Source organism: Sciurus vulgaris (assembly GCF_902686455.1).
Source record: "Sciurus vulgaris genome assembly, chromosome: 1".
NCBI classification, from domain to species: Eukaryota; Metazoa; Chordata; class Mammalia; order Rodentia; family Sciuridae; genus Sciurus; species Sciurus vulgaris.
The window spans coordinates 33777888-33793565 of NC_136461.1; the positions used below are offsets into that span (position 1 = coordinate 33777888).

Here is a 15678-nt window from a genome sequence, read left to right on the forward strand (position 1 = left end):
ACCTGCACTTAGTGTCTGGGACTGCAGAAGCCATCTTCCAACCTGGAGGAGAGTTAGCTTGTGACGACTGTGCTGAAGATAAGAGAGCAGAAAAATGGACAACTCTGGGTCCTTGAGGATATTGCTGAGATGCTGGATTAATCAGCCCTAGATCGCACTCAACTCCAAATTTCTTTTGTGAGATAGTAAATCCCCTTATTAAGTTATTTTAAACTGGATAACCTATGACCTGTCATTTTCTTTCAGCTGAAAGTACACTAACTGATAGAACATGTAAAGGCAGGAAGAAGAACGATACGGGAATGGACTACACAAGATAGAAGTGACCAAATGGAGGAGGCAGGGCAAAGGGAAAGAGGACACTGCTATCTAAGGCTGGACAGTTGGTGACCTTATGCTCTCTTGAAACAGTTGAACACATTGTTTCTTGCTGTACCTGAGGACACAGGCCATGTTACTAAGAAGGCTAAAAAAGAGTCATGAAACCCATGTAAAAACTGAGATGCAAGAAAATATAACTTCAGTGAGGAAGATATTTTGTCTCTGGCTTGCAATGTCAGTTTACTAACAGCCCCATGGCTCCACATAATCATTAGATTCAGGCTTCCACCTTCTTTCTGCCCTAACATTTTCAACATGTTTTTTTTTTTACCCCCAGGGTCCAAAATAGCTGCCGGAGCATCAGCTATCACATCTACATTCCAAGAAAAAGGAAGGAGTAAGACGGGAAAGGTAAGAAGAGTGCACTCCTTTGCTGAATTTCCAAATATTGTTCCTCGAGGTCCCACACTGCACATTTCCTTTTTTCCTACTGGCAGATATTAGAGACATGGTCCTACCTAGCTGAATGAAAAACTAAAAAAGCAGTCTTTTATCTAGGTACACACTGATGCCCCTAATTACAGAGGGTTCTATTTAGTGAGGAAGAAGGGGAAATGGGTATTGAGTACCTACCAAGTGGTTTCTGCAACATGATGGACATACTTCCCTTTGGAGCTTGAATTCCCATGGTCCATAATTTCAAACTTTTTCTTGCCAGTATCCTCAACTCTCTTGTTCCCTTTTCCTTCAGTCACCTGTGCCTGGAAAAACCAAACTCTGCCTTCCCTAGGCCTGCATCTGGGCAAATGTGGCTAGAGAAAATCCCACCACACAGGTCAGCACATCAGCCTCTGCTGGGTGTACCACGCCAACATGGCCCTCTGTGCTCCAGACCGGTGTATGCGCTCTCCTTTCATCCCTTAGGACAAGTTCAAGTTTCCTTTACACAGAGCTCAAGTCTATGCTCCAGTTGACAATGCAGCCGCCTTGCCCACAGCCAGCCAGCCTCGTCTCCTGCTACACAGGGGCTACACAAGCCACTGTCCTGCATCTGTACCAGTCCTCTCCTTATACCTTGTCACAAGAGAGGATCAACCCTGCTGTCACTGCCACAGCTGGTTCATCCACTTCACCTGGGTTCTCAAGTCCAGCCTAGCACCCAGGCGCTCCAGGGTCTGGCACCGTTCAGCACTTTCTCTCTGATGCAGCCTGTTCCCAGATCTGCCCTGATCTGTCACTCAAGCATCTGAATATATGACCTCTCCCCTGTCTTGGGAGATGGGAAACCTCCTTTAAATCCCTCTGTCTTGGCCAGTTACCCAATCTCTCCTCCCTCTTAGAGTCAAATCTCAGAGCCATCACACTCCACATGTCCTTCTCCCCTCTCCCCGCCTGTAATCTTCGCTTACCAAAGCCACCTTCTCTCATGAGCCTTCCGGCTCCCCAGGGCTGGCGCTCTTCAAGTGTGACTGACATGGGGACTGCTCACTCCCTGAAGCTCACACTCCCTTGGCTTCGAGACATTGCCCTCCCTTTCCATCCCAATCCCCCAGGTTCCTATGAACACTCCTTGTCTTCAGGTCACTCCTCAGGTGTGGTGATGTTCAGAGGTCACGGGCCCTGGCCCCTTCTCCCTCTCTACTCCCTCCCTGGACAACCTCATCCATCCTGAGGCTTTAGTTACCATAAAATTTCCAATAATTTCTAAACCTAGGTTCCTATTATCATCATTATGGCCCAGGCCACATCCCCTCTCATCCAGGTGACAACAGTGCTTCTGCCACTCTCTCCAAAATGGTGTCCTTTTAAACCATGAATCTGGTCACTTGACTCCCTGTCTTAAAACTCTTCAATGATCCTAGAGGAGAAGAGGGATATTAGTAGAGACCATGGTAAAATTTAAACAAGGCCCTCAGTGTGGTCGATAGTCTGGTACCAATGTCACCTCCTGGTGCTGACAGCTGCACTCTGATGATGCAACATGTTGACTTCGGGGAGGCGGAGTAAGGGACATACAGAAACTCCTCCGCAAATAGCTTAAGAATTAAGAATGGAAACAACCACCACCTCTACTGGCTCCCCACTGCTCCCAGCACAGCACCCAAGTTCCTTTATGAGGTCTGGGAACCTGGCCCTGTTGACTGCTCTGGCCTCATCTTTCCACTCTCCTGCTGGACAGCTGAGTTAGGCTCTTCTGCCTCTTGACTCCTCCGCATGTTCTTTCTTCTGCCTGGAACACTCCCCCACTCTTCCCCTGGCACTGCTCCCGACCCTCTGGTTTTTACCTTGGCCTCTCTTCCCTGTATTCCCTCAGAACTCAGAGAGCCCCCTGTCATGACTACTTTGTCACCTCCTGCTAGACCATAGCCCCTCTGAGGGGTTATCTACCCAGAGGCTCTCAGGAAATATGTAGAGTCAACATAAGGAAGGTCTTGTAGGAAAAGAGAGGACAGAGGGTCAAGGTCACAAGTGGATCACCTCCAGCCCTGACATTTGCCGTTCACAGCTGCCACACACCCAGGCTCTGAAAATCAACCCAGTCCTTGTCTCACCAGTGCCCGAGGCGTCATCTGTTTCCCCCTCCATTCCCTCCAAGCATCTCACTATGCCAGGAGGCTGCCTGACCTGAGCTGTCGGTAGCCTGGTCAGCCTGTCCTGCAAACTGAGTAGCGAGGTGGCAGTGGTGGTGCTGGCCAGTCCTAGCCAATGATGCCCTGGAGAAGAGCCCTAGGGATGCTGGGAAGGGGGGGCGGCTGCCCTTCCTAAGCCCAGTCCCACCTGGTAAATATTTCATCCTCAAGCTGCTCAGCTAATCCCTATTAATTTCAATACCGCCGCCTTGCCTGGCTCAGCTCCCAATGCATTATTTATCCCCTTTGTTTGTTTGTCGCTAACAGGTGGGCCCCAGCGGAGGCGCTGACTGGGGACAAGCCCACTCCATCACAGTGTGGCTGTGAATTAATCATGAGGACTAATGGGAACCACCTCAGCTCCAGGCACTTCCCTAGCCACCTCCCCCTGCCCTGGCACCCAGGGGTGGGCCAGGGCCATCTCAACTCAATTTAACTCAATTCAAAACAGCACATTTTATTTATTATCTGCCTACATTTGTCAGACACTATGCTACGCTTGAGGGATGCAAGCTGCACAAAACAGACAGAAGTTCTGGCCCTCAGGGAACTTACAATCTAGTGGGGACAGAGGCATTAAACAACTTTCAGGAAAGTAATTTCTTAATTACAACTCTGATTAGATGCTGTACAGGGCAAGTGGAGGGTGCTGTGAAATGGACATGGGGTGGGGGTCGGTGGCCAAGTCTAGGAGTCAAGGCAGGCTTCCCGAGGAAGACAATCTGACACTGGCTCTAAATGAGGAGGTGGTAAGCAGGCTCTGGGTGGGAATATGAGTCTGGAACCAGGGGAAATAAAGCCACGGGAAAAGGATCTGAGGCGGGGCAGGACCCAGGAGAGGAAGGAAGAGCCTGTGGCCTAGAAAACAGGAGGAGAGTGGCTTGAGAAGGAGCAGGAAAAGTGAGTAGAGACAGAGGCTATGACTAGCCCAGATGGACAGGGACTGCCCCTAAGACAATGAGGCTCAGCCTGGGGGCTCTTCTGCCTCAATGGCAAGTCTTTGACCTGGTGGGTCACCTGAACACAGGATTGGCATTCCTGACACTGACGTAAACACACATTCATACTTTACTTGACTTTGTGTTGTGGTCTTCTGAGGCTGTCCCTGGTGCTGTGCCCACCTCCTCCAAGAAGTGCCAGATTCCTACTTGCTCCTGTGCATACTCGGGTGGTAATCAACCCCAACTGCCCACATCAGTGAGCTCAGGGGAACACCTGGGGCCAAAGGTAGGCTTCTCAGCACCCTGAAGGCTTAGGCATCACCAGGAGAAGGCAGAGCTGGAAACCTACCTCAGCTGAAAGTGCTCACTTCACCTCCTAGGAAGGAACTTCCTTGCCTCTGAGGCCGTCTGGTCGGGAAATTCAGAAGACCTCAGCAAACAACTTGTGAATCAAAGAATGGACAAAGTGAAGGTCCCACTATCTCCCACAAGGATCTGTTCTCCAGATGCTTCCCTCAGAAGCCTTTCTGGAGATGTCAACAAGTAAAGGAGTTACCAGGTCATCAGGGTTTTACAGAACTTACTTCTGTAAGCTTGGGAGTTAGAAGCCATGGTTAACCCCATCTTGAAGAGTCTGAAGAGGCCAGGAGGAAAGTGACTTACCCAGGTACACTCAACCTCAAAAGGACAAGCCTTAAGAGAATGAGGTCAGCCTGGCTCTGGCATGTGCCGAGATATGCTCCCTTTGTGATCATTTCATTCTCGGTGACTCCAAGAATCCAAGCTTCTGAGAATGACACTAAAAGGCCCCTGGTTTATGAAGCAAGTGCAGCTCTGCCATGGCAGAGGCCTCACTGCGCACATGCTCAGGGTTTGTAATTCTATTCAAAGTGGCCACTTTGAAAATCCATATGTCTTCAGGCTCCCCGTACATCATGGTGTCAAGTCCTGGAGCAGAGGCATCCATCAGCAGCTCCCAAACGCCATGGTCTGTATGCCCACATGACTGATCCCACCCGCATGCTCATCCTTGGCTCCAGCAGCTGTGGTAGTACTGCCCTGCCCTGTGCAGGCTCACTCCAGCCTGGGCCCTTGGACTTGCCAGTCTTTCCTGGCTGCCTTCAGACTGGCCAGCTGCCCTGCCCGGCTGGCCCACCCAGCCCCGCATGCCTCCTGTGCCCCACTGGTCTCTGCTTCTCCCTTGGAGTTAGGCAGCCAGCGTGGAGGCAGCCTCGATAACTTGCTAACGTGCTGCCCATGCTGTTCTTAAAAATTTATGACTGTGCAACATGAAAAATCCGGCTGAGGAGCCATCATTAGCGGTGCTGCCTCCCTCCCCCACCAGAGCCGCTCTCGTAAATTGAGATTTATGGCTGCGGCAGGCGGGGCGGGGGCGTGCGCAGGCGGTGAGGATGTTGTGGGGGAAACGGAGACCAATGAGGCAGCGGTGAGGCCAGGGGCTCCCCCCTGCGGCAGCTCCCGTTCATCACAGGCCAAGGTGATGACACCTCAGGAGAGTGAGGTCTGGTCTGGATTTCTGCGCAGCACAGATTCTAGACTGGACTTGGAGGTGGACTGGAGAAGGGGCCCAAGTCAGTCATTGTGGTGTGAAGGGCCAGAATTTAAGGTCCCAGTTACCAAGCAAGGTCTCTAAGTAGGATGGCTTGGGAAGGGGGAAGGCTAGACTTAGGTGGGGGAGCATCATCCTTGCCAGGTTCACCCTGAGTCATTTTGTCTAACCAGAAGCACTGGGGTTGGGCTGGGATTGTGAAACCCCAATAGTTGAGGGGAGGCATGGAGGGTGTCTGGGAGAAAGGGACAGGGAGGGAAAGGATATTGGAAGCAGGAGCGCAGGTCTGGACCCAGTCACACAGATTCCCCCACATGGGCCAGGTTGGGGCTGAAGAGAAAAAGAGGTGATCCCACTGTCTGTCCCCCCACTGCAGTCCCTCCCTGTCACCTCTCCTCCGCCTCCTCCCCTGCTCACTTAGCCCTGTCAGCCAGGCCATTATGAAATTGGGGTTTCATTTACAGACTAATTAAACATTACAGCTTGTTCACAATTACAACGCGGGGATGAGGGAGTAACTAATTACGGAAGAAATGAACTAACATTTATCTCTGCTCCCACCCTCCCTCTTCCCACTGCCCCCCCACCCCAATCTGGTCTCCTCTCACTCTGTGGTCAGTACCAGCTCTCTCCGCCTATTTCCTAGAATAGGGGCTGGAAGGGCTGGTACTCCCTACCCCTCACCCCAGATCCCACTGCTGTTCCTAGCTATTCTGGGGGCACGAGGCGGAGCTTAGTTCCCAGAGTCCTTTGGCAGGCAATAAGCAGGGTTTGTGATGGTATGTGAGGCTATGACTTGTCAGTGTGTGTGTGCTGCGGGGGAGGAATGACAATGCTGTGGGGCTATCTGGCTTTATGTATCTTTATCTTACCAGCAAGGTTTTGGTGTGATTGCTGCAGATGACTATTTGTGTGACTGGGCTTGAGCGTGAATGAACCACGCCCTCCCTGCCACCCCCAGGACAGGATAGAAAAGAACTAAGTGGCTGGAGGAGGTAATGGTCAAAGCAGGCCTGGGATGTGGTCCTAGCAACTCAGAGCTCAAATTCCTGCTGGGCGGCCCATTCACTCTCCTGCCTCAGAAGCAAGAGAGAGGCAGGGTTACTGTGCCCTGGGGTTCAGCTGGCCTGGCCTGGGTCTCTGGCCAGATGCCCCCTCTGGGGTCCAAGGAACCTCCTGGGGACTTGGAGTGCCCCCTGTGGGCAGGAGTCCTGGGGTCTGGCTGGCCTGCCACAGGGTTTAATAATAGTAACAGTGAGTGTAAGCGTTTCCATCCTTCCTGCCTTTGGGCAGAAGAAGAAAGGAAAGGAGGGAGAGGAGGGAGTAGAGGGAGCCGGCTGAAGGGAGGCTTTGAGGCCTCAGAACTCACATCAAACGGCCGGATCTGGGCCTAATTGTCTGACCCCTGCCCCCGCCTTCAATCAGCTCTGCAGCTCTCGCCCGCCCCTTGCCTAACTAGCAGCCATGTTCTCCTCATTAGGACAAGCTCCCCTTGCACACGTGTCCCCGGACATGTCCCCAGCACTCCCAGCGCCCAACCCTGCCCAGTGGGAGTATGGTGGGGACCCAGTTTTGGAAGGGGCCCCTGGGACAGCTATGCCCTCCACCAGCCATAGCTGGCTGGCCTAAGCTGCATTAGTCCCTCTCCTTGAGTTGCAGGGCCTGGTGATACATGCTGTGACATATTCCTGAGCTGGTTCAGCTGCCCAGGGCCTGGTGATACATTCTGTGACATATTCCTGAGCTGGTTCAGCTGCTGAGTTCATACTGTCCTCTGTGTGTCCTTCTTGCTATGGCCCAACTGTCTCAGACACAGGTCCCTGTAGGCTTGGACCTCTTTGGTTCTTGTCCCCTTGGCCTGGTTCAGCTTGGCAGGGGGCCTGGGTGAGGGTCTGTGTCTACAGCCTGGGACCTGAAGGAACTTGTCTGTATCTTGTCTGGGATGGTTCTCTTTAGTGGATCCAGGTGTGGTGACATGTTGGGGTGGGTGGCACAGTAGTAAAGTGGTAGGGCCTGGTGATGAAGTGTTCAAACCCTAGACTAGGGGAGATCTATATTTAAATCCTGGCTCTTCCACTTCCCTGCTACGCAACCTTCTTGAGCCTCAGTTTCCTCACAAGTAGAGATGCCAGTCATTATCACTGGGCTTAAAAACTTGGACAGATCTGAAGCCTCTGTACTCCACCTGGCACTCACCAAATGGTGTGGAATGACAGAGGGTATTCAAACAGACCACCCAGATTCCCCTCTCCATAGGCCATGGGTCCCACTTTGCCCAGATGGGGCCTGGCCCCTGGTCAGTAGTATCCAGAATGGGAGGCTTTGTGAAAAGGGGTACAGAACTCTGCAGCAGAGCAGTCCTGGAGGCGCCCTGCTAATACCAGGGCCCAAAGTACCTAGGCTGAAGCCTAAACATGGGAGCAGGCATGTCACTCAGCAACTTCAAGTGCAGGGGCAGGGGCCCACCTTAAGGAATGCCAGATGGCATTAGGTCAGATGAGGTAGGTCAGCAGAGTGGCCCATGAGGTGTGAGTCGTCCCATGAGTACTGTAGGCCTGGGAGGAGGGGTTGCTGTGGACACCAGCGGAAGGAAGGCTGCTCTAGGGATTAATTCTCAGGGTACCAGGCCTGTTCAGGATTGGGGGAGGGGCTGGCCTGGTCTGGGCCCTGACATTGTCTCTCACCTTAAACCAGTGATAATGACTTGCAAATATTGATGAAAACGCAAACTACAGAGATTGTGTTTTTCGGGGAGTGAAGGTGGGGAGAGGGGATAAGGAGGAAAATAAACTGAAATGAAGTCCAGTTATCTCCCATCTGTGGCTGCTCCTAATCCTCCAGCCCAAAGGAATCCAATGCGGCCCCTTATCTGCCCTGTCAATCACTCAATCACCGCCCAGTGCTTGGTGGGCACCACACACCGCACACATGCACACTCACTCCACTGACTCTTGCTCCAACATTCCCGCCCACCCCCAGCCCATTACTCCTCTGAGTAGGAGCAGCCAGCACGCAGGTCCTGCCAGATGGATGCAATTTGCATAATATCAGCAGCCGAGGCTGCAAGATCACCAGGGGTCAGGGCGCTGACATCCCCGCACAGTCTATCTGCAAGTGCTAATTTGGCCGGCATTGATCTGTCTTTCTGATTTCTTTGTCATTTACGTCTGCGATGGTTTGACAGGAGATAGAGAGAGAGACAAGGGGAGGCCAGGCTGACCTGGGGCTAGGAAGGTAGGAAAACAAAGATTGTACTTCCCAATGCACCACCCACAAGGAACACATACATACATAGACCAGAATCTTCCTCCATCCATCCGTCAACTCACCCCTCTATCTATCCTTTTTTTCCATCTGTGGTTGCTACTGAAGACAAGAATCCAAAGAACCAATTCCTGACATCCCTAGAGTTCCCAGGGGGTCAGTTCGGGGAGGAAGGAGCCAGTACCTCCCTCCCCAAGCACCATCCAGGCAGGCCAATGGAGACCCTTCTCTTGGTCATCCATCCCCAGGTTTCTCACTTTCTCAGGGTCACACCAGAAGGAATAAGATGGGAGTAGGCAGTGTTGGGGAAGACACTCTAATGATGTTGTCTTGTACCTTCCCAGAAGGCAGCAGGACTGATTCCTTCCATCCCAGCCTTGAAGGTGGCAAAGTTGGGGTGGTGGTGGTGGTGGTGTGCCTCTCTGAGACAGATGGGAAAGGGACACCAAGGTCTACAGGGGCCTCATACCAATACTTCATCATCTCAGGTCATCCAAAGCCCGGACATTGGGCTCTTGCCGATTCAGTGAGAAAGTCCCATATCACATCGGGTCAAAATGCTATCTGCTGAACCCTCAGCCAGAGTCCCTCCATTATTCCCTGCCTAAGGAGGGCTCACCATGGGGATGGGGACACTGCCAGGCTAGGAGATGTCATGGGGCAAGGGGAGGGGAGAAAACTGCAAGACCCCTCTGCAGAAAGGGGACATGTTACTGTCAGGGGATGCAGAGGCCCCCTCCCCCGGCCTGTCTTGGTACCACCTCCTTCCCCTGCCCATGGTGCAGGAGCAGGGTGATCAGAAGGAGCTCCCTGCTGGGCCAGAGGGGGCTGGCGTTTGGTGTGTGCTAATCCCGGGCCTGAGGTCTTCAGAGGGACCTGGGAAACTTCAAGGAGGGGAAGGCAAAGCTGTACTGCAGATGAGCTCATTAGCTGGCACCCCCCACCCCCCCCACCAGGAGGAGGGCGGGCGGCCCAGTGAGTGTGGCGGCAGAGGCGGCAGAGAAAAGGCTGTCACTGTCCTTTCTTCCTTTTGGTACAAGCGTCTCCCTGAGCCGACGATTCTCCCGCAGTGACACCTCTCACGGGCACTAATGAGATCCGTGTCACAGAGCTAATGCATTCTGACTGGACTCTGATAGACACCCCATTCCTTCAGGGGAGACCACAGGCCAGTACTGCCCCCCTGGGGGCCAAGTCCCCACCCTGCCACCTGCCAGTCCAGTTCTTTTGCTGGACTGTGTTGGGTAGTAAGCGCCTGAGAGTCCGTTGTGTCTCTGGCCAAGAACTGCAGAAGGGCCTCCTCAGTCAGTCCCAGAGCAGAGGGGCTAAGCTCCCAGGGCAGGACCACCCAGTTGGGCATCAGGAAGGTTCCAGTTATTCTCCCAGCCAGCTGAAACCAGCAGTCTGTGGGGTTTCCCTGTCACAACAGATGAGATTTTACTGATATTTCCTGCGAAGATTTCCCAAAAGAAAGAAGGGAAGGAGACCAAACCCAGTCTCAGAAAGCCCAAATATGAAGGTCCAGGTTATTGCCCCTGACAGATTATAATGGGTCAAACCTGTCTTCTGTACACTCATACTTAGGAAAGCCAGGCAAGAGGCCCAGAGGAAGTGGTCCCTGAAAGATGGGCAGGAGTTTTTTGAGCCAAGAGGTGAAGAGCAAACTGCAATCTCAGAGGGAAAACTATCACGGTCAGAGGAGAACAGAGGCCTCTAGGTGCAGGGACCTGGCTCTCAGGGTGACTCTAGCAGGGCCGATGGAAGGCGATGCCTCCTTTCTTTTCTTCCTCAGTTGTCATCAAAGCTTTGTCAAGGCCCAAGTGTTTCACATGACACCAAGGTAATAAAGGAAGTGAGCTTGCCATCTTCTATATCATCTTATTGGCAGCAAAAAGACCAACACCAAAAAGGTAGGTCAGCACAGTGGTAGGAACACAGCCTTTGCACTTGGATGCACCTGGGTTTGAATCCCGGCTCCTCACTCAACTTGTGGGAATTTAGTAAGTCTCTTAACTTACTCTTAAGCCTCAGTTTTCCTCATCTATAAGATGGGAGTGATGATGCCTGCTTTCATGGAACTGGTGTGAAAATGGTCCCAAGTAATGTGAGTACTTTGTTGACCTTTTGCTGAAATGAAAGAAAGAAGGAACACTCAGCAGTCTTCTGTGGAAGCGGCCCTGCCTCAGAGTCTTTGGCCCAAACTGCAGATGCTGACAGCTGCTGTGGCCTTAGAAGCCAGCAGCTCTACATACATGTGCGCAGCTCCTCCTCATGCACATCCCACTCTGGCACCACACTGTTCATTTCACTCCCAAAGTCAAGTCCACCACCCCTGGAGGAAGTGTCCCACCTCTGCTAAGATATCACATCCTCAAGCCTCCAACAGCCCAGTACTCCACCACCTTGGGACCCTCCTTAGCCATGCCTGAACCTGTCTTCTCTCTCAGTCAGTGCCCAGAGGCAAGGTCACAATTCTACCTGTGAACTCAGTGGGGAAAGGGCACAGTGTTTGTCATCATCACATTCATTTTTAGCTCCAACACATAGTAAGTGCAACATTTAATGAACGAACTGAAGTTTTACCTGGTCCCTGTCTCTTCTCATAGTCACTGCCCTGGCCCTGGATCACCCATCACCTCTTGCTTACCTTATTGTACCTTCCCATTGGCCTCCCTGTCTGTAGACTCTTCACCAGTTCTTCCCGTACAAACTACCAGACTGCTCTGGCTGAAGCACAACTCCTACTGAGTCACTCTCCTGCCCCCAGCACTCCCATGGGCTGTCCTTCAAACACCTCAGGATCCACAGCTGGCCCTCTGTCTTTCTTTAGCCTTATCTCCCAGCCCCACGCCTGTCACCTCACTATTCCAGCAAGCCCCCCTCCTTGCTCCCTCAGCATTTCCATACCACCAATACCATATCCCTATGGCATGGAGGAAGAACCAAGCAGACTCTGGGGATGGCTAAGCAGTGGGCTCTGCAGAACCCTTGCCCAACATCACCCAATGCTATCTCACCCCCCACCAATGTACATACCACTCTCTACTCCAGGCTGGCAGCTCCTCACACAGTTAATTAGCACCATGTCACTGAGGACCAGCCTGAGTGGCCAGTGACAGGAGCTGACCTCTGACCCCAGGGCTGGGAAGCAGTCCACATCAAACTCTTACAGCGCGACCCTTTTAGCACGCACAGTAACTCGGGGCACCGCCAGCTGAAGCTCATTAAAGCTGTCTCTTTGGTGCGAGGGCCATTAACCTCACTGCTCAAAACCCACGCCTCCCCTCCCCGCCTCTCCCAGCCCAATTAATGCCCTGCATCCTCCCTCCCTTCCAAGCACCCTCACCCACACCTCAGAGCCAGCCAGGAGCCGGCAGGGCAGCCCTCTTCATTCAAAGACTACAAAGACCTAGTGCCAAGAGCTGCCAGTGCCCTGGGGAGCCCTGGTGTTGGCAGGGCCACAAAGAAGAAGCTCCCTGAGCACCTGCTGCAGGCTGACTGCACAAGTCCTTTACAAGGTTTCTCACAGGGCCTCCCAGCAGCCCTGAGAGGCAGGTAGCACTACCTCTTATCTAAGGGCCCAGGGTTCAGCACGGCAAAGCCAGAGCTATCTCTGGCTTCAAAGCCTGTACTGCGTTGACATTCAGAGCCTTGGGCTACCCCCTGGGACCAACCAGATGGAGAAACCTTCTTCTCTAAAACAGGTGATTCGTCACAGGATATCAAGGGTAAACATAGAAGAAGGATATCACTGAGTCTCAAGAGACAACAAAGAGTGGGCAGAGGGAGCTGCTTCCCCTCACAAACACCCTGTGAACAGACACACAGAAGCAGAATACCCAACTTAAGGCCATGTAGCCTGTGTTCACTCAGTCTTGCAGCTCTTCCCACTGCCAGACTCCATTATGGGTAGCTCCTCCTCCCCTGGATCAGTGCTGATCTTCTCATGGGTCTTCTCTCTCTGATCTCTCCTTCCCACCACTTTTCCACTGATTGATTTACTCGCCCAGGTTTTTGTCCATCCATCTATAAGCATTTATTGAGCACCCAGTAAGAACTAGTTTTGTGTAGCACAAACTGCCTCATTGGTTCTGAATCAGAACTATGATCATGTCATTATTTCACTCATGACTATTCTATGTCTCCTCTAAACCTCAGGGGTCGGGGGTGGGGATCCACCCTTTAACCAGGCATTCAAGACACTACTTATTTCTCCATTTTCTAGTTGATCCCTAACCTAAATTTTCTACTCCAGTCTGGGGAAACTACTTGTATATTTCTGAACTTGTTCTCTCAATATGTTGGGCATTCTCATGCCCACAGGCCTTTGTGCACAAAATCTCCCTACTTAGAGGATCCTTTCTCTGTTTTCTGCCTGGCAACTTCTATTCTCCTGTTAAGCATCCCAACTGAAGTATTCTCTTCTCTAGAAAACTTCCTGCTGATCTTCCAGGTGTATCACCTACTTGGGTTTAATGTCTTCTCTAGGTTGCATGGAAAACCTTTTATGGGAGGAAATAGATGTTATGGTGGTATTCTCCCCTACCCAGGCCTGTTGACAGCTTCTTTCCCCTAGTCCCTTAGGGAGCCTGGGGATGTCCCAACAAAAATGATATGGGGCATACCAGGAGCCAGGAGTCAGCAAGATGTAAAATAAGCAAAGAAGTAGAACCTACTTTGGCAACTGAGAACATCCAGGTGTGTCTATCATAGCCCTTAGATGCTGGCTGACAAGCACCTATTTCAGTCTCTCCTCCCAGGATGTGAACTCCCTAAGGACACAAATTTCTACTGAGCACGCTCAGTGCCCAGTAGGCATCAGTAAATGTGGAATGGATAAAGGGGCTAGTCTGTAACAAGTACCTTCTGGTGTATCTTTCCAGCCCCCACCAATGATACCTTCCCCAAAGTAATCAGGTTGTAACAAAGCCATAGCACCACCCAGGAACAACCTGGCTTCTCTAGAACAAAGCCTATGCCACTTGAAAGCATTTGCATGCACACATATGCATGTACACATAAAATGAGAGACACAGAAATGAACAGGCACTCTTTCTGACAGATATACACACAGGCTGGTAGCTGCTTTCAGGTACAGACACATGTCCTCAGAAAAATACAGATGTGTTGTTATGAATACACATCCTTCACACAGCTATACACAATCACAGACACATTATACTCTTACACAGACACACAGCTAAAGGTGTCACGCATGGGTAGACACAATGACACTCACACAGACACATATTCATGCTGATGTATCAGAAGCTCACAGAGCCTCCAAGTGCTGGGATTCACAGCTACTCTTGTCTCCCTGAGAGTGTACCCCCTTCTGATACCCCAAGTGGCCCCTCCCAACACAGGCACCACTCAATGGAGGCTGCTGCTCCTACAGGGGAGTCAATACCCTGTGGACGAAGCCATCGGTCAGAAGGACCCCGACTAATTAAAAGCTGGTGAGGTTTAAATAATTCATCTCCTTAACTCCCATTGATCGTCCAGTTTAGTGGCCACAGACTTGAAACAATATTAAACAGCTTCCTCCAGCTCCATGGGTAAGCTGACATGTGCCCACCTCCCTGAGGACACTGCCCACTAAGGATGCAGGCAAGGATGTTTGGGGACCTTGACCCCAAGTCCAAGGCCACTTGTGACTCACCCAAAGCCCAGACTCCCACCTCCTCTGAAATGTTGTTTGGAGATGTTCTTTCCAATGGTCCTCATCCCATCCTCCCTTTTCTCCTTTTCCCAGCTATGGAGAGAATCCTGTGGGGGCACTGAATGAGCCATGGAAACCCTCTGTGTGCCAGGGGACTGGGGCATGTGGGCAGGGGACTGACCGAGCTGCCAGGGGGATTTGCGGAGGGACTGACCAATGCCGCTGTGGGGCCGGCCTATGTGTTGCAGGCTGAGACCCTTGTTCATGTCTAGAAGTCCATTCTTGGGCCAGCAGCCCATGGCGAAGCTGTAAGCCTGGAAGACAGGAGGCAAGAGTGGTTAACAGAGTCCCTGACCCCTGAAACAATCCAACTCACCAAGTCTCCCCCAGCCCCCAAATCTTCCCACCAAGGGCTTAATCTTTTTTTATTTAAATATTTTTTTACTTGTAGATGGACACCTTTATTTTATTTATTTATTTACTTACTTACATATTTATTTTTTATGTGGTGCTGAGGATCAAACCCAGTGCCTCACATGTGCTAGGCAAGTGCTCTACCACTGAGCCACAACTCCAGCCCCAAGGGCTTAATCTTATAATGCCATTTCATGAGAGCCCCCTCATTGGGTTCCTTTTTCATGAAGGCCCCTCTAACAGAAAACCTCTTCCTTCTCCAGAATCCTTTTTCTCCTGGGCTTCTCCCCATCAGTTCCTTGGCCCTCACTGGGTATTCCTACCAGGGCTCCTATCTAGAGAGCTCCCACTTACTAAGATGTTCCTATCAGGAGCCCTCCTTTGACCAGGGTACTCCTTCACCATGCACCTCTCCTCAGATTCCCTCTTTTCTAGAGCACCCAGAACTCTGTGGGCTCCTACTGGTCAAAAAGACTGGTCCTAGGAAGGACCTTAGAGACCACTTCACTCCACAGATTGGAACACTGAAGCCAGAACTGGCCAACAACTTCCCCATAGTCAAGGTGCTTTTGACTCTAAGCAGGTGAGGCGGTGAAGGGCTGAGTGACATGTTGGGGCTCAACTGAGGAGGGGAGAGGGCACCTGGCTGACTCAGGCAGCTGTGAGGACAGTCATGGGGTGTGTGTGTGTGTGTGTGTGTGTGTGTGTGTGTGTGGTGGGGGGAGCAGACGCTCTGCTGAAGGTCAAGTGCTCACTTATGCATATTCAAAGCGGCCACCCATCGATCTGTACTTAATTGTTTTCCTGGGGTTGGGGAAGGAAGTGCTGGGGGCATCGATCTGCTCAGGCCCCCAGCACTCCATTGCCCCCTCCATT

At 51.8% G+C, this 15678-nt stretch overlaps 1 protein-coding gene across 11 annotated transcripts in view; it reads right to left on the minus strand.

Moving 5' to 3' along the window:
- Positions 1 to 15678, minus strand: part of ERI3 (ERI1 exoribonuclease family member 3) — a 130874-nt gene that overhangs the window by 10034 nt on the left and 105162 nt on the right. For 3 of the 11 annotated variants that reach the window (XM_079151961.1, XM_079151967.1, XM_079151966.1), the window contains one exon: positions 14603 to 14702. The exons of 1 other annotated variant lie outside the window; for it this stretch is intronic. In XM_079151961.1, the coding sequence (XP_079008087.1) occupies positions 14603 to 14702 (100 nt within the window). Of the gene's footprint in view, positions 1 to 6061; positions 10854 to 12078; positions 12753 to 14569; positions 14703 to 15678 lie in introns of those variants that run through there. 7 more of the 11 variants (XM_079151969.1, XM_079151968.1, XM_079151964.1 and 4 more) reach the window with 6 other exon arrangements.